Source organism: Callithrix jacchus, chromosome X (assembly GCF_049354715.1).
Source record: "Callithrix jacchus isolate 240 chromosome X, calJac240_pri, whole genome shotgun sequence".
NCBI lineage: Eukaryota > Metazoa > Chordata > Mammalia > Primates > Cebidae > Callithrix > Callithrix jacchus.
The window spans coordinates 68,817,576-68,842,683 of NC_133524.1; the positions used below are offsets into that span (position 1 = coordinate 68,817,576).

Consider the following 25,108-nt stretch of genomic DNA (forward strand, 5'->3'; position numbering starts at 1 on the left):
TGTCCCAAAAATAAAGACAACAATTTTCATTTGAAAAATTTCATTCAGGCCAGATGCGATGGCTCACGCCTGTAATCCCAGCACTTTGGGAGGCCAAGGTAGGTGGATCACCTGAGGTCAGGAGTTCAAGACCAGCTTGGTTAACATGGTGAAACCCCGTCTCTACTAAAAACACAAAAATTAGTTGGGCGTGGTGGCATGCACCTGTAATCCCAGCCACTCAGGAGGCTGAGGCAGGAGAATCGCTTGAACCCAGGAGACGGAGTTGTAGTGAGCTGCACCACTGCACTCCAGCCTGTGCGAGGAGTAAAACTTCATTGCAAAAAAAAAAAAAAAAAAAATTCGTTAAATTTTACTTGGGATTGAAGACATATGACATGTGCTATCAATACATAAATACATAAAACTCATAGTGGATAGCAGCAAAGGAGTGGGGGTAGCAGTAGAGAGGGAGTTATGGCAGATTAAGGAGAATCTGAGAATTCCCATTGTAATTATTTTGGAAATTGATGAAGATAATTCACACTTTGAAAAACTTGACTTTCCTTTTTCAAGCACCAAAATAAACTCAAGACACCTTGCCAGCACTTCCCCACCTCTCAACAAATTGATTACTCTTTTACACATAAAACTGAAACAGTTATGGCAGCAAAACTGAGAGCAGCAAAAGTTTGTAAAACTGTATTTCAGTCTCTTTTTCTTGATTCCAAAGTGCAAGATGCAGGGTTTTCATAGTCTTTTAGCAATGCTTCTCCTGTAAATAAGCCTTAATTTTGTTTGGCAAAAGTAGTTTTTGAAATGTCTATTCTGGTATACTGACATAAAACAAATGACATGGGTGCTGCAAAGAACAAACTTGTGTGAATTATGATATCAGATTGGTTGGTCCTACAGGGTAAATTGCAGATCCAGGCAACTGAGACCTTGAATAACAAAAAAACTCGATTTTGCAGAGTCCCTGGTTGAATGTTCAATTAGATTAACTAACTGTCCTTTCACATCTGGTTGTTCATAAAAGCAAAACCTACCATTTGAGTGTTCAATTCTAGTGTGATGTGTTTTACCATGGGAGCAGAAGCTTGAGCTTGAAAGATAATGGTCACCAGGGCTATCCCGGACAAGAAAAAAACCACCTAGCATATTTGCTCGCTTCTCTTCTGCATGTCAGCGTGTGATTGCCCCAGCACCATCCTTATTTTGTAAGTTTTTTTCAGCTCCTCTGTAAGGCTGTCACAACTATAGCGTCACGACTTTGGGCAGAATCATCAACTCTTGCAACCCCAGGAACAGAGTCAGAGTCAGAATTCAAATAACAGTGCACATAGACTGGCGCTGGCACTACTGCTGCTAAATGTGTGTTGTTTTGCGCAGCTGTATTTGCGATGCTTTATTACACAGCAGCAGAAAACTAATGGACACATGGACATCTGCACCTGTTAGTCCACAGAAGTTCCTTTAGATTTGATCGTTCTGTATTGGAGGTAGTAATGATGAAAGTGTCTTCATGACCTGCTCTTGGGCTCTGTACTGTAACTCCTATAGGTGCAATAAACAAGCCATTCAGGGATGGATCCACAAAGATCTCCAGGGCAACAACCAGGTCCTGCTCTACCTGATTCTCAGCTTTGGGGATAGAATTCCCAGAAACTTCCATGGGAGAACAGTCCAGATAAAAGCATGAGACCCTTGCAAAGGATAGAGCCTCTTATCTAAAGGCACAGAATCCTGAACATAGCCTTGAAGCGTAAGTCTAATACGTAAAGGCATGTGTTCATCAAGGTGAAGATGCAAGTCTTCATTCTGAAATTCTGAATTCTCTCTTTCTCTTTTTTTTTTTTTTTTTTTTGAGACGGAGTCTTGCTCTGTCGCCCAGGCTGGAGTGCAGTGGTGCAGTCTCAGCTCACTGCAACCCCTGCCTCCCGGGTTCAAGCGATTCTCCTGCCTCATCCTCTCAAGTAGCTGGGATTACAGATGCGCGCCGGCATGCCCGGCTAATTTTTTGTATTTTTAGTAGAGCTGGGGTTTCACCATGTTGGCCAGGCTGGTCTCGAACTCCTGACTTGTGATCTGCCCGCCTCAGCCTCCCAAAATGTTGGGATTCCAGGCGTGAGCCACTGCGTCCGGCCTGAACTCTTTAATTGACTATTTTATTCTTTGTACGAGGCTTCAGGCTGAAGATGGTGAAAATCCGTGCCGGACCTGGATTGGAAGAAAGAAGCAAGGCTTTGAGTCTCATGGTGTCATCTCCATATTGATACGCCTCTCCTCAGTTTGTAGGTCAACAAGGCAAGGAGAGGACTCTAGTGAGGACTGTGGACCGAAGTGGACCTTATTGGTCTTTGAGCTCTCACATCTTTAAAGACTGTTAGTGCTGAGACGAGAAAAAGTATCCTCATCTGGCAGAACTCCCAGAGGGTGCGCTCCCCTTGTTGTTCTGCTTTTGTTTTGCAGAAAGCTGCCTTTTCAGTGTACTCCTTAGGCCTTCACTGTTTTATTTTTCTTTTTTCATCTTTTTTACCTTTTTCATCTTTCACTGTTGATATCACAGGTTGCCATATTAGCTACCAAATAAGAAATCATCTTTTCCAAATTCACTGGCTAGTGATGGTTGTTGTACTACCATGAAATCAGTTTTTTCCTAACTTTTATTCAGGTTACAAGATTTCTGGAAGGTTTTAAGATCAGTTTTAATTAGTCTTTGTGACTGGTTACTTCATCCAGGGGACCAATTTATCTCTGGAATATTAGCCCCACACTCCTCGAGAGCATGTGCCGCTGCATCTATGTATTTCTTCAGCTTCATTCAACCTTTGGAGCTATTTTTTTTCCAGCGGCAGCAGCCACCAACACGGGTCTCGTCCAGCTCTGGCGCTACTGCTGCGGAATGTGTGTTGTTTTGAGCAGCTGTATTTGTGATACTTTGTTAGACAGCAGCAGAAAACTAATGCAACATCAATGGTGTTATTAGGGTGGCAGAGTTTGGGATTGGAGTTGAAGACTCAGCTGCTTTAATTACACTTGATTCTAAATTTAAAGTTGCACATAAAAAACCAGAAAGCAATGTCAACAACAGCAAAAAAACCACACAAGCACTTCTTCAATGTCCAGATCAAGCCTTCGTCACCCCCTGCAACCTGACCTGTTTCCTCTCTAGATATTCATAGACAGTAATATATTTTATCACCTAAATAATAGTCTTCTGTATTGCTCTCTAGTGGCTTTTTGAGTCTACCTAACTAGACTTCAGGTTCCTTGAGAGGAGGATTTGTTTTGTTCATTTTTGTGCGCCCTCCACCCCTCACAGTATCTTGCACATAGAGAATCTAGTAAATGTTACTTATTGACTGAACAAGTAGGAGAATGACCTGCATTTAACAACAGAAAGAGTTTTAATTAGCTAACACCCACTCATCAGCAAGGCCTAAACATCTGCCAGTGAAACCTGGGAACTCTCTTCTAAAAGTTGAAAAGCTGAGTTTATTTATCACAGATGGGGAACTTGTAGTGGTGTGTGTGTTGGGGGAGGGGTTTACCGGTTAAATCAAATTACAAGAGGTTGGTGCCCAATTTTCAGAAGAGTTTGTGTAGCGATCATTGTCTTTTTCACTGCATGAGGTGACTCTTGATTATGGGATAGAAGAAATTAGCATTATGAATTTTCTTTGTGGTCATTTCCATAATTGTTTTTCGACTGTTTTGAAGAAACTTAAGCAGAACTTGACAATTTAGTTTTTTTAAAAAAATGTAGTGAAGGGGTTAGCTAGCAAAAACTTTTTGAAGAAATTCATTGACCTGCTTTCTTAGATCAAGGACTTTTTGAAATAAGAAGGCTCTCAGAGATCCAACTTGTAGCCTCCAGTGGCTTGTAATAATTTCTTACTGATGTGGCAAGCTACCTTAAATCGTTTCTAGAACAAAAGATGAGGTATAAATGCTAGTGTGACAAAATGTCTAAACAGTGGACTTGAAACTGCAGGAGGATCATAAGAACGGATTTGTTAAAGGAAGTGGAGGGAATTCATGACTCAATCTAGACGTGTGGTTTAAGGCAGACGGCAAATGAATTCATTTGTCATTGTTGGTCTGCCTTGAGCTCAGTGGAATCGCCGATTGTGACAATTTGCAGAGCTAGTTGGTGGAAATGAAGTCACAAATCATTTGTTGGTGGAGGGGAGTCGTGGATTTTGTCGAACATGAATCACCTTTAACATTTTTATGGCTGCCTTCGGAGTCCAAACGCCCGGCAAGTCCCTGAGTTATTAAGCATTTGCCCTATCACCGTGGGCAGGAGTCTCCTAAATACCAAAACGATTTTGAAATTTCAGGCTATACGGCAAAACACTGGAGATGTCTGCATTCAACTGGCCCTGTGAAAGCATCACTCTTTTTCATCGAAGTGCTGAAATCGATGGCCAAATTACAATGAAGACGGGCTCAAATCGGAACCTTCTCTCTCCTTTTGAACAGCTGTCTTTGCGATGCAATCTTCTGAATTGATTGGCTCAGAATTGATCCGCGAAACTCGTAACCATCCGTTTTTGTACGAATAAAGTTGATGAAACTTTTTTAGACGCCTTTGACATTTATGTTTAAAACGACACCACCGGCTAACAGACTTTTCTTTATTGCTGTGAGGAAAAGGTATCCGTCCCGTGTGTGTGTTTGTTTTTACCCTTCCGCTACACTCTTAAGAAACTTGGCCGCTCCCTCCCCTGAGAATGCCCTAACCCAGAGTCAGGTTGACAGGGCTGCCCGCATGCGCCGTCTCCACCGCGGTGTTTGTCGCAACGGGAACTGCGCGGAGGACTACATGGGATCTCGACTTTGCAGCTTGAAGTCATTTTGTTGGCGGCGCTTGTTACCGGCTACTTCCGCGCGGGCACTTGATTGTAACAGAAAGTAGTTCCGGCCCGTGTTGTTTCGGCCGAGGAGCCGTCGCCGCCATTTCAAGATCGTGCTAGGTAGATGGCCAACTAGAGTTCTTAGGGTTCGAAGCCTGTAACTGCTGCCGCCGCTCAAGCCCTCCAGAGCGCTGCTACAGCTGCTGCCCTTGTACTACTACCTCCAAATACGTTCTTGCCGGTAGTGGCGGCAGCAGAACCAATTACCTCTTTTTTGCCCTCCCTCCAGAAGCTCCAGATGGCGTCTTCCGTGGGCAACGTGGCCGACAGCACAGGTACCGGTGTCCCGTTTTACCTTGGCAGATGCCCCCTTGGGGTCTCGCGCCGTCCTCTACCTTTTATCACTCCCTCCCTTCCCTCTAACCATCCCCATTACATCAATGACATTCATTGCTCAGCTTTTCGTGATCTACTGGCATCTGATCAGATCGGGTTTTCCGCTGTCGTCCGCTCTCCGAACATTTCCTCCTTCTCCCTTGCTTGCTTTTTGCTCCCTTTTTTGCTTTGTTTTTATTTCGTAAATGTTCTAGCTTTCCACTCTCTCCCGGCGCTTCTATCACACGTGCGCGCTTAGAATGTCGTGGAATGGATTGCATTGGAACCCCTGCCCTTTTACTCCTTCGCAGCCGTTTTCTCCATCCAGCTCTTCACTTCTCCTTTTTTCCTTCCACCTCCCCCTCCAGCCTTTTCCCCTTAGCCAGATTTGGTCCTTCTCTGCCAATCTAGGGCGGGGGTGCCGTTCCGTTGTAATCATATCCTCACTTTGCATCACCCGAGGACGCAGAAGCTCGTCGATGGTGCCACAAGTCACCTCGAGAAGAGGGGACATTGAGCAGCCTCCCACTAGGCAGTGCCTTTCTGGTGTTTTTTCGGTTGAGGAGTCCCGGTTTAGATTGGAAATTTCCAGGGGTTTCCTTTGCCATCACTGAATTCCACCGCTGCCCCCAGCCTGGATTTCCCACCCTGTCCGCGGGGAACCACACCCTTCCCTTCGCAAGGTAGCCAGCCCTACTGTTCACTTCCTATCCTTGGGGGAGAAACCACCCCAATGCTGCTGCTTTGGCGTTGACCACCCTGCCCTTCCAATTCTTGCTTTGTGTTACTTTCTCGATGTATTCCTCCGCCGCCGCCTCTGGGTCTGCCATCCCCATTCTTCAGCCCAGTATCTCTTTATTCACAGGGTGTACATTTTTTTAAGTTTCCATCCCTGCTTGAAGAGTTTGTAAAGCAACTGGAGTGTAGCTGCACAAGTACCAGGCGGTTGCCCTTTTAGACAATTCAGTCGCGAGCATTTGGTACTAAAAATATGAAAACAACCAAATTATAGGAGTGTCCTTCAGCTGCCTTTCCATATTGAGGCGATTTGGGGCGGAAGGGGGTGGGGAATTGGGCTGCGCTTCTAAGGTTTCCCGCGAGGTTATTTTTTGTTGGTTTCTCAGTTGAGCTGTGTCGAGGATTTTAGTTACTGTTTGTGGACGTTGTGCTGTAAGTAGTAGGTGAATCGTCAATTGTACCTTATTCGTAATTGTAGGGAGTGGGATTAATAATTAGTCCGTGCTCTCCTCCTAACTCCTCCACAGTGATTTTCAAAGGTTTAAGATTCTGTACTGGATTCTGTACTTAGCTTGCCCTTTTTAATTTGTTATTTTATTTGAGGAAGCTATTTCAAATGTTAAAATACCAGATAAGCGGCATTGAAAAGTGACAATGTAAAAATAAGGAGCTAGGAAGTTGTAGAGACTTAGCTCAAATGTAATTTTACAGTTTCTATTAGAGAAAACCTCCCAGATGTGGATTGCAGGTCTCAATGCTCTTTGTGTTGGTGGTCAGCTGTGCATTCTGTCAGGAAATTTACTTTGCTTTCCTCAGTATCCAGAACACTCATCAGCTCTAATGACTGGGGAGCTGGGCTCAAATTTGAACTCATCACTTTAACCTTGGTAGAATTAAATAATTAGGCCATGGTTTCCCATTTCAACGAGCTAGTGAAGTGCTATAGTCGAATTCCCAGTTTAAGTATTTTCACTTGTGACAAACAGTTGTTTTCCCTCTATGGGCTTTAGTTCTATCCTTCAAAGATCTTTATGTACTGGATTAAGTCACTTGCAGCAAAGTGCTTTTATTCATTCTTTTGCGCTTTATCAAATATCTTGTATTTTGGCTTCCATCCGCCCCCCCCCCTCAAATGTTTTGACCATTGCAGTTGCAGGAAACTGCCTTGTTTATATAGGCTTGTTTGCAATGTCTTAATCCTTTAGTCAATACCAGAGCTCTTTGGAAAATGTTAGTGCTAAACCAACGTGGGTGAGATTTAGCCAATTTAGTCCCCATGTGAGTTTGGGATGGTAGAGGAGCAGTATAATCTTGGGTCTTTATTTGAAATGTTTGATGACCCCTTTAAATATTTTGGCTCTTGACAAATGACAAACATCTTGTTTATCAGCTGTTTTAAAAATAGCACTTTGACTTTTTGGTTTTTTCCCTTAGGCTCATTTCTACGTTGTCCTTTTAAATAATTAAATTGTGAAATATACAAACACATTGATATAATTTAAAGAGTTAACATATCTGGTGTCCTTACTGAGGTTAAGGTTAAGAGATAGATTATTACCAGTACTCCACTTCCACAAATCCAACCTGAAATATGGCACAAAATATTGTTTCCCAGTATGTTAAATTCTGATCTTATTAAATCTTTGTGACCTTGCAAATCACATGTTTAATACTTTGTTTATGTTAACTAAGGTATGAGGAATAATGTTCAGTGAATCATTAGATGCTACCTATGATTTATAATTTAAAAGTACAAAGTATTTTTGGTCTAAAACATAATCTTATATGGAAGTAAATATAGAAAGTTTGGGAAAGAAAGTATTAATGGGTGAATTCTAAAAATACCAATTCTGCACTTGATGTTAACTTGGAGATATAAATAACGTGCAGGACACTCTAGTGCTTTACATAGTTTCAAGCATTTTCATTTTTAAGTTAAGTATACCATATTTTTACATTTTTTTGTTTGCATTTCTAACTTTTTGTTTTCCCCCCTCCTTCCCTCAAATGTTTTGATGATTCTCCAGAACCAACGAAACGTATGCTTTCCTTCCAAGGGTTAGCTGAGTTGGCACATCGAGAATATCAGGCAGGAGATTTTGAGGCAGCTGAGAGACACTGCATGCAGCTCTGGAGACAAGAGCCAGACAATACTGGTGTGCTTTTATTACTTTCATCTATACACTTCCAGTGTCGAAGGCTGGACAGGTAGGAGATGTGGGGGTACCTACTGGTGATTGCTGCCTCTGGGTGCTGAGCTTGAAAAATGATACTTAAATATTTGAACTTGAAATTTTTCCAGTACCGGGTTTCAACTGAGCCGCCAACACACATCTGCTCTCTTGCCCACTTGTGACATGCCCAGCTGCCAGTTTTTCTCCTTCCTTTTGTGGTGGTGGTTATATTATCACTGTGACTAGGGACCTTTTCTAGATTTTTCTACTTGGGTCTGCTGCATTCCAGACTCTGTTCAGGTAATAAATTACTGTCAATGTATATCTGAGCATCCAGTCTCCCTTTCATGAGACCTGTCAGTTTGAAGGACTGAAATGCTGAGAAGTGATGGTTGCATGTGCTGTGGCAGGAGATGCATACCTGAAGTTGCAAATGCAGTTGTTACATTGTTGTGGTGTGCTGCTTTTAACCTATTTCAGTTGACTTAATTGAAAGGGAAGAACTTGTGTTCCTGTCCTATTCATAAGTTGTCATTTAAAGATGTGCATCGTTAAATCTTAACAAATGGAAAATGAGACTCATTCACAAAGCTTTTCATTTTTGATCTTCATGATCATGATTTCCAATGTGGTAGTTTTTTTTTTTTTCTTGTTTGTTTGTTTTGAGACAGAGATTCGCTCTCGTTGCCCAGGCTGGAGCGCAATGGTAGGATCTCCGCTCACCGCAACTGCAACCTCCACCTCCTGGGTTCAAGTGATTCTCCTGCCTCAGCCCCCAAGTAGCTGGATTACAGGCGCGTGCCAGCACACCTGGCTAATTTTTTTTTTTTTTTTTTTTGCTAGAGAAGGGGTTTCTCCATATTGGTCATGCTGGTCTTGAACTCCCATCCTCAGGTGATCTGCTTGCCTTGGCCTCCTGAGGTACTGGGATCACAGGCATGAGCCACTGCACCAGGCCAATATGGTAGTTTTGTAACAAGACTCTAGTTAGAATTAAAAAAAGTTTTTTGAGATTGAGTTTCACTCATGTCACCCAGGCTAGAGTGCAGTGGCATGATCTTGTCTCACTGCAACCTCTGTCTCCGAGGTTCGAGTGATTCTCCTGCCTCAGCCTCTCGAGTAGCTGAGATTACAGGTGCCTGCCATCACACCTGGCTAATTTTTTGTATTTTTAGTAGAGACTCGGTTAACCATGTTGGCCAGGCTGGTCTCAAACTCCTGACCTCATGTGATCCTCCTGCCTCAGCCTTCCAAAGTGCTGGGATTACAGGTGTGAGGCACTGCACCTGGCCAGTAATTTTATTTCATAAGAAAAAGCTTTCCATTTTGAAATCTAGAGTACCTCTACTTTTGAAAATCTTTGATTTCCCAATTTTTTCCTGCTATGCACTAGTTAAAAGATAAGGTATTATATAATGAGCAGTAGCACAGATCTCCAACTGTTTGAGTTGCATATGGGCCATACCTTCTTTTCTGTAACATGCATACCCATGCATTAACACTTCTCGCCTTTTCCAGATCTGCTCACTTTAGCACTCTGGCAATTAAACAGAACCCTCTTCTGGCAGAAGCCTATTCGAATTTGGGGAATGTGTACAAGGAAAGAGGGCAGTTGCAGGAGGCAATTGAGCATTATCGACATGCATTGCGTCTCAAACCTGATTTCATCGATGGTTATATTAACCTGGCAGCCGCCTTGGTAGCAGCAGGTGACATGGAAGGGGCAGTACAAGCTTACGTCTCTGCTCTTCAGTACAATCCTGTGAGTAAAATTTTAATGGTTATTTTCCCTTCCTAGAAACCCAGAGAGAAACGTAGTGTGGTATTTCAGACACTAAAGTAGGTTTTTGCATGGAGTAAAGTCAAAAGCTTAGAAATGTTTATGTCCTTAAATTGGTGAAATTGCTTTTAGCTGGTCTGTGTTGTGCTAAAATATTTGTTTTATTTAGCAAGTTATATTAAAAAACATAATATTTCAAGAAACTACATCAATTTAAAAATAACACCAAGTTATATTAAAAAACAATTCTTATTTCAAGAAACTACATCAATTTTAAAATAACACCTATAAAGTACAGGGCACATGACTTTTTTCTGTTGTGGTTAACTTTGGATAAATTCTGATAAGTGTTTGCAGGTTAATTGATTTTCAAGGAATAGTGGCTAATGGGTTTTAACCTGTAAAATCTGTAATATAAAATGGTTTAAAACAAGATGCCAGTATATGGATTAGTGATGTGAAAACTAGGCTACAAAATTTCTTCCTCAATATCTTAGTGTCTTTTCTCTCAATGTAATTAGAAGTGATAGAATTTAGATGATACTAATTACACTGGGCTTTCGATTAGTTAAAAAATTTTTTTTGTCTAAGTTGCAGATGTGTTCTGGGAACAAGTGAGGCCCAGCTGGCAGACCTTAAGTTCATACTGTGTTTAGGATCTCCGAAAGATACAAAAACATAAGACTTTCCCTCAGAACTTTTGATGTAGTTAGAGAAAGTAGATGTAAACTTAAGAGGTAAGTGATAGTGGAATTACAGAAATCTAGAAAAAGTTCCCAAGTTACACTGTCAACATTCAGTTTTGTAACCAACCTGGAAATGGTTAATAGTTTGTTTTAGCTACCATTTACTGAAAGTCTGTGTGGTCAGACACTCTACTGATAGCTTCAAATTATTGGTCTTAGTTAATCCTCATAATAATTGTTAAACATAGATGATATTTCTAATTTTACCAATTTTTTTTTAAAAAAAACATGGACTCAGGTTATGTGGCTTTCTTGGGATCACAAAGCTAGTAATGAAGTATTAATAGACATTAAAAGCTGAGCGTGAATATCTTCAAAGCAAATGTTGAAGTGAAAAGAAATAAAAGTGGGATGATATGCCCAGAGGGCACCCACCCATCAAAGCAGCCCTGGAGTACAGTTCCAAAACCATTGATCATATCCTGCTGTCCCTTAATCTCCATTTTATTGGTTAAGAAACTGAAACTAAATTTAGTACTTTGCTCAAAGATCCGAAGTCACTTTTCATGATGACGTATTTTTTTTTAAGTTAATTTTGAGAGTTTAGACATGTCCTTTTCAAAAAATCCATTGCTTAAAAACATTTTTTTTTAAAAGATGGAGTCTTGCTATGTTGCCCAGGTTGTACTCAAAACTCCTGGGCTCAAGCAGTCCTCCTGCCTCAGTCTCCAGAGTAGCTGGGACTACCGGCGTGTTTCACTACACGCAGCTTCTAAATGTGTGTGTATATATGTGTGTGTGTGTGTGTGTGTGTGTTTGTGTGTGTGTATATTAAATAAATATATATATAATATATAAAACAAATATATATTATATATTAAATGTAATATATATTAAGCAAATATATATATAATATATATTAAACAAATATATATAATATATATTAAATAAATAAATATATAAAAAGACGGTGTCTCGCTATGTTGCCCAGGCTGGAGTGCAGTGGCTATTCACAGGTGCAGTCCCACTGTGGATCAGCACAAAGTTTTGACTTGCTCTGTTTCCCACCTGGGCCGGTTCACCCCTCCTTAGGCAACCTGATAGTCCCCCATTCCCAGGAGGTCACCATATTGATGCCAAACTTAGTGCGGACACCCAATTGGCATAATGCACGATATCCCAGAACTCCTGGGCTGAAGTGATCCTCCCACCTCAGCCTTCCGAGTAGCTGGGACTACAGGCACGCGCCACTGCGCCCAGCATGTATTGGTTTTTGAATCAATACTGTGAATACCTCCAGTTAGCACTCTTGGAGGTAGCAAATGAAACTAATTTCGTGTCTATCTTTTCAGAGATACTCTGTGTGTGTGCATATATACACACACTAATACAAGTGAGATAGCACTAATATAAATTTGAGTGACTTCTTATAAGTTTTATTGCAGTACTAATCTAGCTACCCACATAAAGTTTTAGGGAGCCCAGTATGTGTTGCCACTGGGCCTTGTAGCCTATTTTTCCCAGGGCTCAGGGCTCACCTCTACCCAGTTGTCACAGTAAGTTCTTTCCCTTTATTAATCAGGTTGATTCTACTCTTGTTGATTTTGTACCCTCTTACACAGCTGTGGTCCTTACCATCTTTAACTGATGCCCTTGGGTCAGGTTTCCAGTGGCCTGTGTGTGTAGCAGAGCAGTCGTTGCTACTGCTAGTATACCAAGCAGTAGGAGTATGTTGAGAAGGAAAACTAAAGTGAGAGATGGAACCATGTCCATTTAATATCTAACCTGCTGTTAACAGGAAGCTTATTGTTGTACCCTACTAAGGAAGTGAGTTAGCACTAATATAAATCATGGGATTACCTCTTAAATGCATTGAATGGCCATGTGTTCTCATCTGGTTCTATGTTTCTTCCAGTGGAAGGTGGTGCTTTACTTATTTATTACTGTTTTTATCAACAAGAATGAAAATGGGATTGTGCAAACTCCCTTGATTTCAACCAAATATTGCCATAGTCATCATATTTTAATTTATTTCAGGATATCTAAAGTTTCAATTAGATTTAAATTTACTGTCAAATGCCCATTGTCATTTCAGTACTGGTAGAATCATGAGTCTGTTCCTTATGTTCTTGTTGACAGTGCTTAAATGTATCATTAGTACATTGTGAACCTAAATCACAGATGTAGTTGGCATTCTATGAAAAATGGTTAAAGAAGCTCATGTTATTTTGGTTTTGGAGCAGTGAAAGAGTAGAATGTTAAGGTAATATCCTTGGTAACTTTGGTAACTGACAGCGTTTATCTTTTTAAGTTAATAGATATGTCAATTTAGAAGTTGTTCTCTGTGACTTGATTATAGAAATTTTTTGAGACACCTATCTCATTTTTTACATTCGGAATTCTATAATGTTGGGTGGTTTCATAATTTTGCTAAGATTTTAGTCTGTCGTATTTTTTTTTTTGAAATGGAGTTCCGCTCTTATCACTCAGGCTGGAGTGTAGTGGTGGGATCTTGGCTCACTGCAACCTCTGCCTCTTGGGTTCAAACGATTCTCCTGCCTCAGCCTCCCAAGAAGCTGGGATCACAGGCGCCTGCCTCCACGCCTGGCTAATTTTTTGTATTTTTAGTAGAGACGGGGTTTCGCTATGTTGGCCAGACTGGTCTTGAATTCCTGACCTCAGGTGATCCTCCTGCTTCAGCCTCCCAGAGTGTTGGGATGACAGGCGTGAACCACTGTGCCTGGCCATTCTGTTGTATTTGAAGGTGCTATTGCAGATAGCACCTTGCAGTGGCAGCACATGTTCTTTTACATGATGACTCACTAGAGTTGCCTATATCTGGCAATTCCTTTTACAGATTATGTATAAAATTGTCCTTTGTATAATGGCTGTAACCCTGAGTTGTTTTAAACAGGTCCGTTTCTGAATCTATAGGTCATTGAACTGTTGCTTGTGCTTTGATTGTGGATGTGCAGAACTGAGAGCTGCTGGCATCCTGGCCATCATGTGTGTTCCTGTCATATTATTTATTACTGCTGAGCCTCACTTATACAGCTGCACTGTAGAAAACCATACATTTCTATTCTTCTCTGTTTTGCTTTTTGTTAACGTTGCTGTGCAAATGTCACATTTAAATACCTGAGTACTTACTGTGCGGGCAGTGCTTTGTTAGGAACTGGGGAGATGTTTTGTGTGGGAAGTTGGCGGGTGATAATGTAAGACAGGACCTGACCCATAAAGGAAAAAATGGAGTAAGCTCCTCGGATGATAATTGTTGGAGAGTATTAATCAGAAGATTTCCTCGAGTGGGTGCTTATAACCTAAGCATTCTGTAGGAAGGTAAATAGCAAGTAGACTTTCTTGGCTGAAGTGGTGAGTCAAGTAGTAACAAGAAGTGAATGTAGTAGAGGAGAGTCAATTGGAAGATTTAGAAAGAATAGAGAGGCTGAGGAGTTTGAATTTAATTTGAGAGGCAATTGAGAATTACTGTAGGTTTTTATCGACCTGATTTTACTTCATATGTATGTATGTGCCTAGATGTTGTGGCTGGTGGGGGTGGGAGGCTCTAGGAGCAAAGGCAGGAAACTGATGTAATCTTAGGAGGAATAGTTCTATAGGAAAATCTTACTCATTTCCATCTCCTTACTTTTATTCACATGATTTTCCCTGGTATACCGTGCTCTCCTTCTTTGTCTGTTAAAACCCTACTCATCCTTCAAGGCCCAGCTTAAACTTCTATGAGCTCATCATTTATTTCTCTTAAAATTCTTTACTACTGTATGGGCATTTAGTGTGTGCCTTGTCTTTTCACATAGATTGTAAGCCCCTTGATGATAAGGATTCTATTAATTTCTTTTCCCTACAGTTCCAGGCATGTTTTTGAATTGAATAACAGTTTGCATGAAATGTATTAACCTGGGATGGATAGAATGGGCTACCTTTGAGAAATATAATTGTCAAAAACATTTTGATTTGACAGATGAGGTAGAATTGATGTCTTAGGTTTTGAACTTTTGGGAGAATGGTGGTGTCCTTGCATTTTCTAGAAATTAGCTGTTCATGCACACAGGTTTGGATCCCCAAACAGGAGAATTGGATTTCACTGTTATATTTAATAGGACATTTTGTCTTTTTCTAAAACTGCCTTATTGATTAGCTTATAGTAATCTTGAAGATAATCTATTTTTAACTGTGAGCATTGTGTTAACTTGATTTAGTATGCTGTGATGGATCTAGATGATAACAACCAAAGATAGATAGATAGATAGATAGATAGACAGACAGACTGTCAGGACTTAAGTGGCATCCATCCAAGAGTTTATAGAAACTAGAGGGTAATAAAATTATGCAACAGTTGGCTACCACGTATAGCCATTACAGTCATTTTTGGAGACTTCTGATTATTATGGCTTAGAAATGGCATAGGAGTTGGTGAAAGTCCAAACATATATAACCACAATTATCAAGTAGTAGAAGGAGCTTGTATGAATGAATTGGATTATGCAGTCATGGTTTGCCAAAACAGGAGTAACCTTTAAGTTTAGAAAAAACATAACCATACAAAGTAGATAGCAAGATCATATAATTCATTACTTCTGAGAGTATAGTGTTAAAAAGTGCCTAGTCTAATTAGAGGAGAAGTCAAATAAGATTAATGGTACCTTTGATGTTTTGATGATTAGTATTAGCCTTTTGTGCTAGAAGTGATGGGAGACAACCTTACTCTTTAGAACATCAGTCACTGCTTGAAGGACAGCATGGCTGACTGTAAGATTGTTGTGTGGTAGCCTATACTTTGTTGGCAGACTTTTTGGTTCACCTGATGTATGATACTATACAACCACAAAAGCTGTTTATCAGAATTAATCAACTGATTCTGGAAACCATAATACGGTTACAGAGCAAATCATATGTATGATGATTCTTTGGCACAGTTGACAAAATTTCACTTTGTAGGACTTAATTTAAGGCTCTTTCACCGATAGAACGGTTGTTTCTGCTTGTTGACTGATAGATATGACTGACAATGGCAAAATAGGGCAAATAAAAATTTAAGCTCTCTGTTCTGATGAGTGTCTCATCCTGATGAGCGGACTGGTGAGTCAGATGACTGGCAGCACATTTGAGCTGCTAATAAAAAGCAGAGTCAACTGCTTTCATTATTCACCCACTCAACTCTAATGGCACTTAATACTAATGAGTAATCTAGTGGCAGGTGCCAGGATTGAGGCTTTGGTTGGATGGTAATCCTTTTGCCTGATAGTGAAATTAAGTCAGGATTTCTGAATGTGCCTGTCAGCCTAAGGGTAGGTTTGCTCATAGGTAGTCATTTGCTAAATATGTTTTTTTCCACTCTGGAAAATTTTAGGTCCTTGATACAGGAGTGATTCATCATAACCTTGAATATCATAGTTGGACAAATATTTGAGAGAGAGATATATATTTCTTTTATTTTTTTTTAAGACAGAGTCTCTCTCTGTTGCCCAGGTTGGAGTACAGTGTCACGATCTCTGCTCACTGCAGTCTCTGCCTCCTGGGTTCAACTGATTCTCCTGCTTCAGACTCCCAAGTAGCCGGGATTACAGGGGCGCACCACCATGTCCAGCTAATTTTATATTTTTAGTAGAGATGGGGTTTCACCATGTTGGTCAGGTTGGTCTCGAACTCCTGACCTCATGTGATATTCATGCCTCGGCCTCCCAAAGTGCTGGGATTACAGGCGTGAGCCACCATACCCGGCCCGATAAATATATTTTTAATGTGACTGACATTTGGGGAGGAGAGAAGCTCTAGTAAGGTCCTGTAGTCTTTTATGTGAAACTAATGGGGCCAAATGCATTTCAAAATTCAGAATTTTTGGATTTTAGAAAGATAATGCCATATATTAAAACACCCAGACAGGTCTGGAGCAGTACCTTCTAGTAAAACACATTTATATTTCTGCAGCAAAAGATACATGTATTCATACTAAGTGAGATGACTCAATTCTATAAATAGTTTCATGTCACTTACGGTCAGGTTTAACCCTCAAATGAGTTTTTCGAATTTTTTTGGATTTGGAATTGTGGATGAGGAGTTGTGGTCCTGCACTGAAGTTTGTCAGGCAGTATCTTTAGTTGATAAAATAAAGTGTCAGGGAGCTAGATGCTTAAAAGTGACTTCAAGATATTTTTAATTGACAAAGCAGAATATAATTAATGACAGAGTGTCTCTGGGTTTCTAGGATTTGTACTGTGTTCGCAGTGACCTGGGGAACCTGCTCAAAGCCCTGGGTCGCTTGGAAGAAGCCAAGGTAGGTGTTTGATAGAACACATTTAAACATCAGTGTTATGAAAACTTGTACTTTTTGCCAAGTCTTCAACTCTTCATTGAGCTATCTTCACAAAACAGTCCTTTGAAACTGATGAAAACTGATGGCATGAATCGCCTCAGACTAGAGCAGGGCCAGGCTTTGGCATATCTGTTCTAAATCTGGGGGTAAAGCAAGAACCTGAACATTTTGGAGCCTTTCTGCTGAGCTAGACCATCTTTATAACATTGGGCTCCGTCATGATCTTATGTGGGAGTAAATAACATTCCTTCAAATCTGAGGCTTGCCTGCTGGTGACAAGCAGAGCGCCTGTGATTTGGCTCAAGACTCCTATATGATGCAGGTGCCATTGAAAATGCTGCTCTTCTAAGTCCTTTTGTGGCTTGTAAGTGGAGAAGAATTTCATCCAAATGTTACCCTGTAATACTGGCATTTAAAATTCTTATTTAACCTTCCTCCCTTCATCTTCCTCACCCTTTTTACAGTGGAAGAAAGGCTGTTAAAATGATTGCAAATTAATAATTGGAACATCCTGTCCCTTCTTGTCTCCACTCCCTTCCCAAATTCCTTTTTCCTCTTTTCCAATCCTAGTTGTCTACCTTCTTTTCTTCCTCATTTCCTTCTTTTATTCCTTCCCACCCCAACCCCTTAAAAAAAAAGGTCAGAAGGACAAAGCTGGTTTGTTTCGGAAATGGACTGATCGAAAGAAAACTTGCCAAAGTGGAAAGGTGGCTTTTAGCATTCTGTGTTTCCAAATAATGAATTTGAACACCAGGTTGGGTTAATTAAAGCTTTTGGTATAATTTAAAATTAAATTTATAAATGCAGTTGTCTTGTTACAAGCCACCTTACGCAACCGCGCTGCAGGGGTGAGGAGTGGGGAGAAACCAGAATGCTTCTGAAACTCCCACCTGTTGCTCTGAGCCCCACGCGCATGCTAATGCGTGGAGTGTATGCGCAGCGTAGCTGTCTGTTTGACTGCTTCATCCAGGGAGGGAGAAGGCTTTTCAGCACCATCTAATGTTAAAAGGCACTAGTTTGAAGTGCATAGCTCATAAATTCTGCTGACATTTTGGATTAACCTTATGTAGGTTGCCAGCTAATGAACTGTAATTGATTTCAATCTTAGCTGATAAATCTAATTGGTAATTTATAGAACAAACATTTGATAAGCTCCTATTAATTGTCACCCCACCAAGCGGACAGCTAACATGAATTGCACTTCACTGCAGCTTTAGAGATCGGTTTAGGCTGAGACGTTGCGCCTGCCTTAGGTTGCTGACTTCTTTATTTCAGAGCTCTGGAGACACCTAGTTTGAAAAATGTTATTCTGTTTTTTGTGAGAACTTAGTAAACAAGAAAATACTCTTGAGTGAAATGCAATGTATTTCTTTTGTAATCAGTGCATTTGAAAATTCAAGCCAGCATATTCCTAGTAGATGGAAGCAAAATTAAGTTGTCTTTGTAGAAAATGAAGAGCCTTTCTTCCAGCAAAAATCCCTGCTGTATGCAATAGCCCTGATTAACCCTCTCCCTTCTGCATGTTTCCCATGTTACAGACTTGAGACTGTCCTCATTCCCATATGTAATAGACATCCAAAGAATTTCAATTGCTTTGTTGAACTTTTACTAATGATCTTGTTTTTATTTTCTCTCTTGTTTTTGGTTTTTCACCATTGATATTGTATTTAGAAGGTTTCAGGTGGGTGAAACCTCCTATTCCATGCGTAAGGTGCCTCGCTGAAGGGAGCTCGAGGCCTGGATCTAGGGCAGACACACAACCTCCTCCTCCTCTTCCAGCAAGGAACGCACCGAAAAGTCACATGATGAGAAATATGGTAACGGGTTTGTAACTGCCACAGCAAAACAATTTGCCTCCATGCCTGAATCTTCTGTCTTGTGGCTTCAGAAACAGCTTAAAATAATTTTATTTACAAGCAAGTTATGTAAGAGAATGTTTTATACTATAGCCACAATTCTGTCAAAGATAAGTAAAAGTTAATTGATATTAAAAATTATTAGAGATAATTTACTTAGTAAAAGCTTCTAACTCTTCTTGTTGTTCATTTTTTTTCCTTTTTTCTTCTTTGTTTGGATTGCAGCATTCTGCTCTTCTGATGATGAGCTGTGACCCTGCAGTAGCGCAAAGGCTGCGCAGCGTTAATGCGCATTGCGTGCGAATGAGCCCCTGTGAACGGTTGACTAGATGAGTAATCTGATTGACTGGCTCTCTCAGTCCTATTCTGTAGCCTTTTTGGATAAAATTGGGTTTTAATATACCTCGAGTCCAACTAATCTCATTAAACAAATATTCTCTATGGGCCTGTCTAGTAGATTAATGGATCTGGTTGGCCGTTTGCTGCGTCTAGGGGTGTTCTATGTAGCGCAGCAGTTCGCAGCGATTGCGCAGTGCGATGCTGTTAGGTTGCGCAAGCGATGTTTGCGCTCGCATTACAGGGACCTCAACCTAGGTGCAATCCTGTTATGTGAGGTTTCAGCTTCAGTCCTCCTTGGGAGAGGGGCATTGTGAGAATGTAACTTAAAGCCTGGCTTTGTGATATCCAACCTGGCAGAAAGACATTTTTCTCCTTAGTAGCATAGTTCTGATGTTAGTTAGGAACATTGTTGAAGAGCAGCATTTCCCAAAATGTGTTTCATAGTATTTTAATAAAATGCCCAATGAAAGAAGAGTTCCATGGTCAACTAAGTTCAGGGAACCTTGTTATACTATTAAAGGCTTAGGTAAGTCCTATAATAAAGAAACCTGTTTTCTGAATTTATTTGATCATGAACTCCTTTTTTTTTCAGCCATACCTCTTAACACCTCATAGAACACACTTTGGGAAATGGTGGGGGTAGGAAAACTTGGCCCCAAGTTGCGCCCTCTAGATGGCACTTAAAAACATGACAAAAGCCCTTAGTTGTTTGGGTAAGAGAACTCTAGCATAAAGTCTTATAGCAACTGACTTCCTAGTTAAGTCTCAGTGTAAGGGTTGGTCTTTGGTTGGCAGAACTGAACATGGTGGTTTGCACTTGGGTTCTGGTGGCGCAGGCGCAGGAGCAGCCAGCTGTGGCAGCGCATTAGTTTTGGCGCAAGCGAGCCTATGCTGCAGGGTCACTTTTGGCTGGTCAGAGAAGGAATAATGATATCACCTTCTTCCCCCCCCCCGATCTTTTTTTTTTCCCCTTTACAAATTTTCCCCTTTCCCTTTACCTCCTTTCCCTCCCATCTTCTTTCATTAACCCCTCCTAAGGCATGTTATTTGAAAGCAATTGAGACGCAACCGAACTTTGCAGTAGCTTGGAGTAATCTTGGCTGTGTTTTCAATGCACAAGGGGAAATTTGGCTTGCAATTCATCACTTTGAAAAGGTTAGTCATTAAATTAATAATTGGTATTTTTGAAGTGCTTGCATGTGTAGAGTGTTGTTACTAGAACTAAGTAACAGGTCTTAACCAGTCATATTATCTTTCTCTGGCAGTATAGGCAGTACATGACTTACAGCAAACAATGATTTGACTTAAATATTTTTTCAGAGCCGGGCTTGGTGGCTCAAGCCTGTAATCCCAGCACTTTGGGAGGCTGAGGCGGGTGGATCATGAGGTCAAGAGATCAAGACCATCTTGGTCAACATGGTGAAACCCCGTCTCTACTAAAAATACAAAAAATTAGCTGGGCATGGTGGCGCGTGCCTGTAATCCCAGCTACTCAGGAGGCTGAGGCAGGAGAATTGCTTGAACCCAGAAGGCGGAGGTTGCGGTGAGCCGAGATCGCGCCATTGCACTCCAGCCTGGGTAACAAGAGCAAAACTCCGTTTCAAAAAAAAAAAAAAAAAAAAATTTTTTCAACTTTATAGTGGTACAAAAGAGATACACATTCAATAGAAATCTTACTTTTAGTACCCATGTAGCCATTCTGGTTTTCCCTTTCAGTAGAACATTCAGTAAATTATGTGAGCTACCCAACACACTATTATAAAATAAAAAGGAGGCTGAGGCAGTAGGATCACTTGGGCATGGCAGTTAGAGGCTGCAGTGAGCTATGACTATGCCATTGCAATTAGCCTGAGTGACAGAGTGAGGCCCTTTTCCTAAGATTAAAAAATAAAAAGGTACCATAAAGACACATGCATGCATATGTTCATCATGGCACTTTTCACAATAGCAGAGACATGGAATCAACCTAGATGCCCATCAACGGTGGGCTAAAAAAAATGGTACATATATGCCATGGAATATCATGCAGCCATCAAAAATGAAATCATGTCCTTTGCAGCAGCGTGGATGCAGCTGGAGGTCATTATCCTAAGCGAATTAATGCAGGAACAGGAAACCAAATAACTGCATGTTTTCACTTATAAGTGGGAGCTAAGCATTGGGTACACATGGACACAAAGGGGAACAGTGGCGCTTACTTGAGGGTAGAGGGTGGGAGGAGGGTGAGGGTAGCAAAACTGCTTACTGGTTACTATGCTCACTACTGGGTGACAAAATCATTTGTATAGCAAATTGCTGTGACACAATTTACCCATGTAACAAACCTGCATGTGTACCCCGAACCTAAAATAAACGTTGGAATTAAAATTCATATTAAAGTTTACAAAAAGGGCTTTGTGTTAGACAATTTTGCTCAGCTATAGGCTAATCTAAGTGTTCTGAGCATGTTTAAAATTATGCTAGGTGGGCCAGCTGCAGTAGCTCACACCTGGGATACCCAGTGCTTTGGGAGGCCGAGGAGGGCAGATTGCTTGAGCTTAGGAATTCAAGACCAGCCCAGACAACATAATGAGATCCTGTCTCTACAGAAATTAGCTGGGTGTGGTGGTGGCGCTCCTATAGTCCCAGCCATTTGCAGGGCTGAGGTGGGAAGATTACTTGGGCCCAGGAGCTGGAGGCTGCTGTGAGCCAAGATTGTACCACTGTACTCCAGCCTGGGCAACAAAGTGAGACCCCGTCTAAAAAAAGCCAAGCTAGGATGTTTGGTGTTTTAAATGTATTTCAACTTAAGATATTTTTAATTTATGATGGGTGTATCAGGACGTAACCCCATCCTAAGTTGAGGAACATCTTTATTGGAGTATTTGCTGGACAGTACATGGTATGGCAGTTTCCAGTTTTGTGTTCAGAATGTACTTTAGGCTGTGTGCAGTGGCTCACATCTGTCATCCAGTACTTTGGGAGGCTTAGGTGGGAGGATTGCTTAAGCCTAGTAGTTTGAGACCAGCCTGGGCAACATAGTAAGACCCTATCTCTACAAAGAAAATACAAAAAATAGCCAGGAGTGGGTGGCGCACGCCTGTAGTCACAGCTACTGGGGAGGGGGAGATGGGAGGATAACCTGAGGTGTGAGAGTTTGAGTCTGTAGTGAGCTGTAATCATGCCACTGCACTCCAGCCTGGCTGATGGAGTGAGACCTGTCTCAAAGAAAATACACTTTAGTAATTAAAAATGTTTTTTATAAATGGGCTTTAAAGAAGCAAGGCTTCTTGGTGAAAAGGCAGATTCCAGGTCTGGGGCAGGGAATGTAAACAATTTTTTGAAATGCCTTGTTACACCAGAAAGCAAGGAAGCTTTGACATTACTTTGTGTCAAAGGACTCAGGAAGTAACTTGAGAAGGTTCCTACTGGCTAAAGATGGGGACTTGAGCACCAATAGGAATAATAACTGAAATATACTGAAACTTATCAAATATGTTTAAATCTATGAGCTTATAATTATCCTAAAAAATTCATTGGTCACCTTTGGAAGGCTTATAAGGAGTGATTCCTTTGAAAACTGGTTAAAAAGAGAAGAATAAAGCTTTTGAGGAACCTTATACTGTTTCCCAAAATGGCTATACTAATTATGACCCCATCAGTTACAAGGCTTCCCTTTTCTTTACATCCTCACTAACACTTGTTACTGCCTTTTTGTTAATAGCCATACTAACAGGTATGAGATGCTAACTCGTTATGGTTTTATTTTGCATTTCCCTGATGATTAGTGATGTTGAAAATATTTTTATATATCTGCTTGCCTTTTTTTTGAGATGAGGTTCTGCTCTGTTGCCCAGGCTGGAGTGCAGTGGTGTCATAATAGCTCACTGCAACCTCAAACTCCTGGGCTCAAGTGGTCCTCCCACCTCAGCCTTCCAAAGTATTGGGGTTACAGACATGAGCCACTGTGCCTGGCCTGTACTACTTTTGAGAAATGTCTATTTAGGCTGGGTGTGGTGGCTCACACCTGTAATCCCAGCACTCTGGGAGGCTGAGGCGGGTGGGTCACCTGAGGTCTGGAGTTGGAGACCAGCCTGGCCAACATGGTGAAACCCTGTCTCTATTTAAAAAAAAAAAAAAAAAAAAAAAAAAAGCCGGGTGCAGTGGCTCATGCCTATAATCCCAGCACTTTGGGAGGCCGAGGCGGGTGGATCACCAGGTCAAGAGATCGAGACCATCCTGGTCAACAAGGTGAAACCCTGTCTCTACTAAAAATACAAAAATTAGCTGGGCATGGCGGTGTGCGCCTGTAGTCCCAGCTACTCTGGAGACTGAGGCAGGAGAATTGCTTGAACCCAGAAGGCGGAGGTTGCAGTGAGCTGAGATCGTGCCATTGCACTCCAGGCTGGGTAACAACAGCGAAACTCCGTCTCAAAAAAAAAAAAAAAAAAAAAAAAGAATAGAAAAAGAGAAATGTCTATTTAGATCCTTTGCGTGTATTTTAATGGGCATATTTGCTACTGAGTTGAGTTCCTTATCCCTTTAAGTAGAGTTTGCAAATGCTTTCTCCTGACCTGTGGGTTGCCTCTTCACTCTGTTAATTGTTTACTGTGCAGAAGCTTTTTAGTTTGATTCAGTCTTGCATATCTTTGCTTTTATTGTTTGTGCTTTATGCTAAGTGAAATAAGCCAGGCACAGAAAATTAAAGTGATTTAAAGTAGATCTCATAGAAACAGAGTAGAAAGGTGATTACCGGAGGCTTGCAGGGAGGAGGGATGGAGAAAAGGGAGATACTATTGATCAAAGGACACAAAGTTTCAGTTAGACTGGAGGAATGCTTTAGTTAAAGATCTGTAGTACTGCATGGTGACCACAGTTGTTAATAATGTATATTTCAAAATTGCAAAAAGAATAGATTTTTAATTTCCTCGACCACAAAAAATAGTGAGGTAATGGATATGTTAATTAGCTTTGTCGAATCTTTCTACAATGTATATATGGATCAAACCATCACATTGTATCCCATAAATATACACAATTATATGTCAACTTAAAACTTAAAGATTAGAAGAATAAAGCATTTGTCTTCCCTCTCCTGTATGAACTGGACCATAGAATAACCCAATAGTTGACGGGGGAAGTTTATCTTTATAAAAGCATTCCAGCTAATAAGTGAAGAAGGAATGATAGAGTATCACTGTTAATAGTTTAAGCGTTTATCAGTGACAAAAAAGAGATACAGTCAGGTATTAAGTACCTTGTGGTAAACAATCTCACCGGTGAAGAAGTCTTACAAAAAGAAAAGAACACAAATTGAATTAAGCTTCTAGTTCTACCTACCAATTTACAGGCGATACATGGGACAGGAAACAACATATTAAAGGACGCCATAGGGATGCAATCAGCAAAATTCAAACTTTGGGAAGCTGACCTTACTTCAACAAATTATAGTAATAAAAATGGAGATTTAAATTAAACTTTTAGGCCAGGTATGGTGGTTCATGCATGTAATCTCAGCACTTTGGGAGGCCGAGGTGGGTGGATCGCTTGAAGTCAGGAGTTGGAAACCAGCCTGGCCAACATGTGAAACACTGTCTCTACTTAAAATACAAAACAACAACAACAACAAAAATCTGGGTGCAGTGGCCTGTGTATGTAATCCCAGCTACTTGGGAGCTGAGGCAGGAGAATCACTTAAACCCAGCAGGTGGAGGTTGCTATGAGCTGAGATCATGCCACTGCACTCCAGCCTGGGTGACAGAGTAAGTGAGACTCCATCTCAAAAATGAATAAACTTTTAAAGAATTAAAAGAAATTCAAGCACATGGACAAATTATATGGGTCTTATTTGGATCCTGACTCAGTTAATGAGAAATTGGACCACTGAATGTTTTTTTTTTTTGAGATAGGGTCTCACACTATTGCCCAGGCTGGAGTATAGTGGTGTGATCTCAGCTCACTGCAACCTTCACCTCCTGAGCTCAAGTGATTCTCTTGCCTCAGCCTCTG

At 40.9% G+C, this 25,108-nt stretch overlaps 1 protein-coding gene across 2 annotated transcripts in view; it reads left to right on the forward strand.

Moving 5' to 3' along the window:
* Nucleotides 1-4,912: 4,912 nt before the first annotated feature.
* Nucleotides 4,913-25,108, forward strand: part of OGT (O-linked N-acetylglucosamine (GlcNAc) transferase) — a 43,367-nt gene continuing 23,171 nt past the window's right edge. Inside the window, exons 1-5 of one of the 2 annotated variants that reach the window (XM_002762977.5) lie at nucleotides 4,913-5,176; nucleotides 7,982-8,162; nucleotides 9,647-9,890; nucleotides 16,818-16,886; nucleotides 20,159-20,275. In XM_002762977.5, coding sequence (XP_002763023.1) covers nucleotides 5,140-5,176; nucleotides 7,982-8,162; nucleotides 9,647-9,890; nucleotides 16,818-16,886; nucleotides 20,159-20,275 — 648 coding nt within the window. In that variant the 5' untranslated portion in view covers nucleotides 4,913-5,139. The remainder of the gene's footprint in view (nucleotides 5,177-7,981; nucleotides 8,163-9,646; nucleotides 9,891-16,817; nucleotides 16,887-20,158; nucleotides 20,276-25,108) is intronic. The other variant, XM_002762978.6, reaches the window with a different exon arrangement.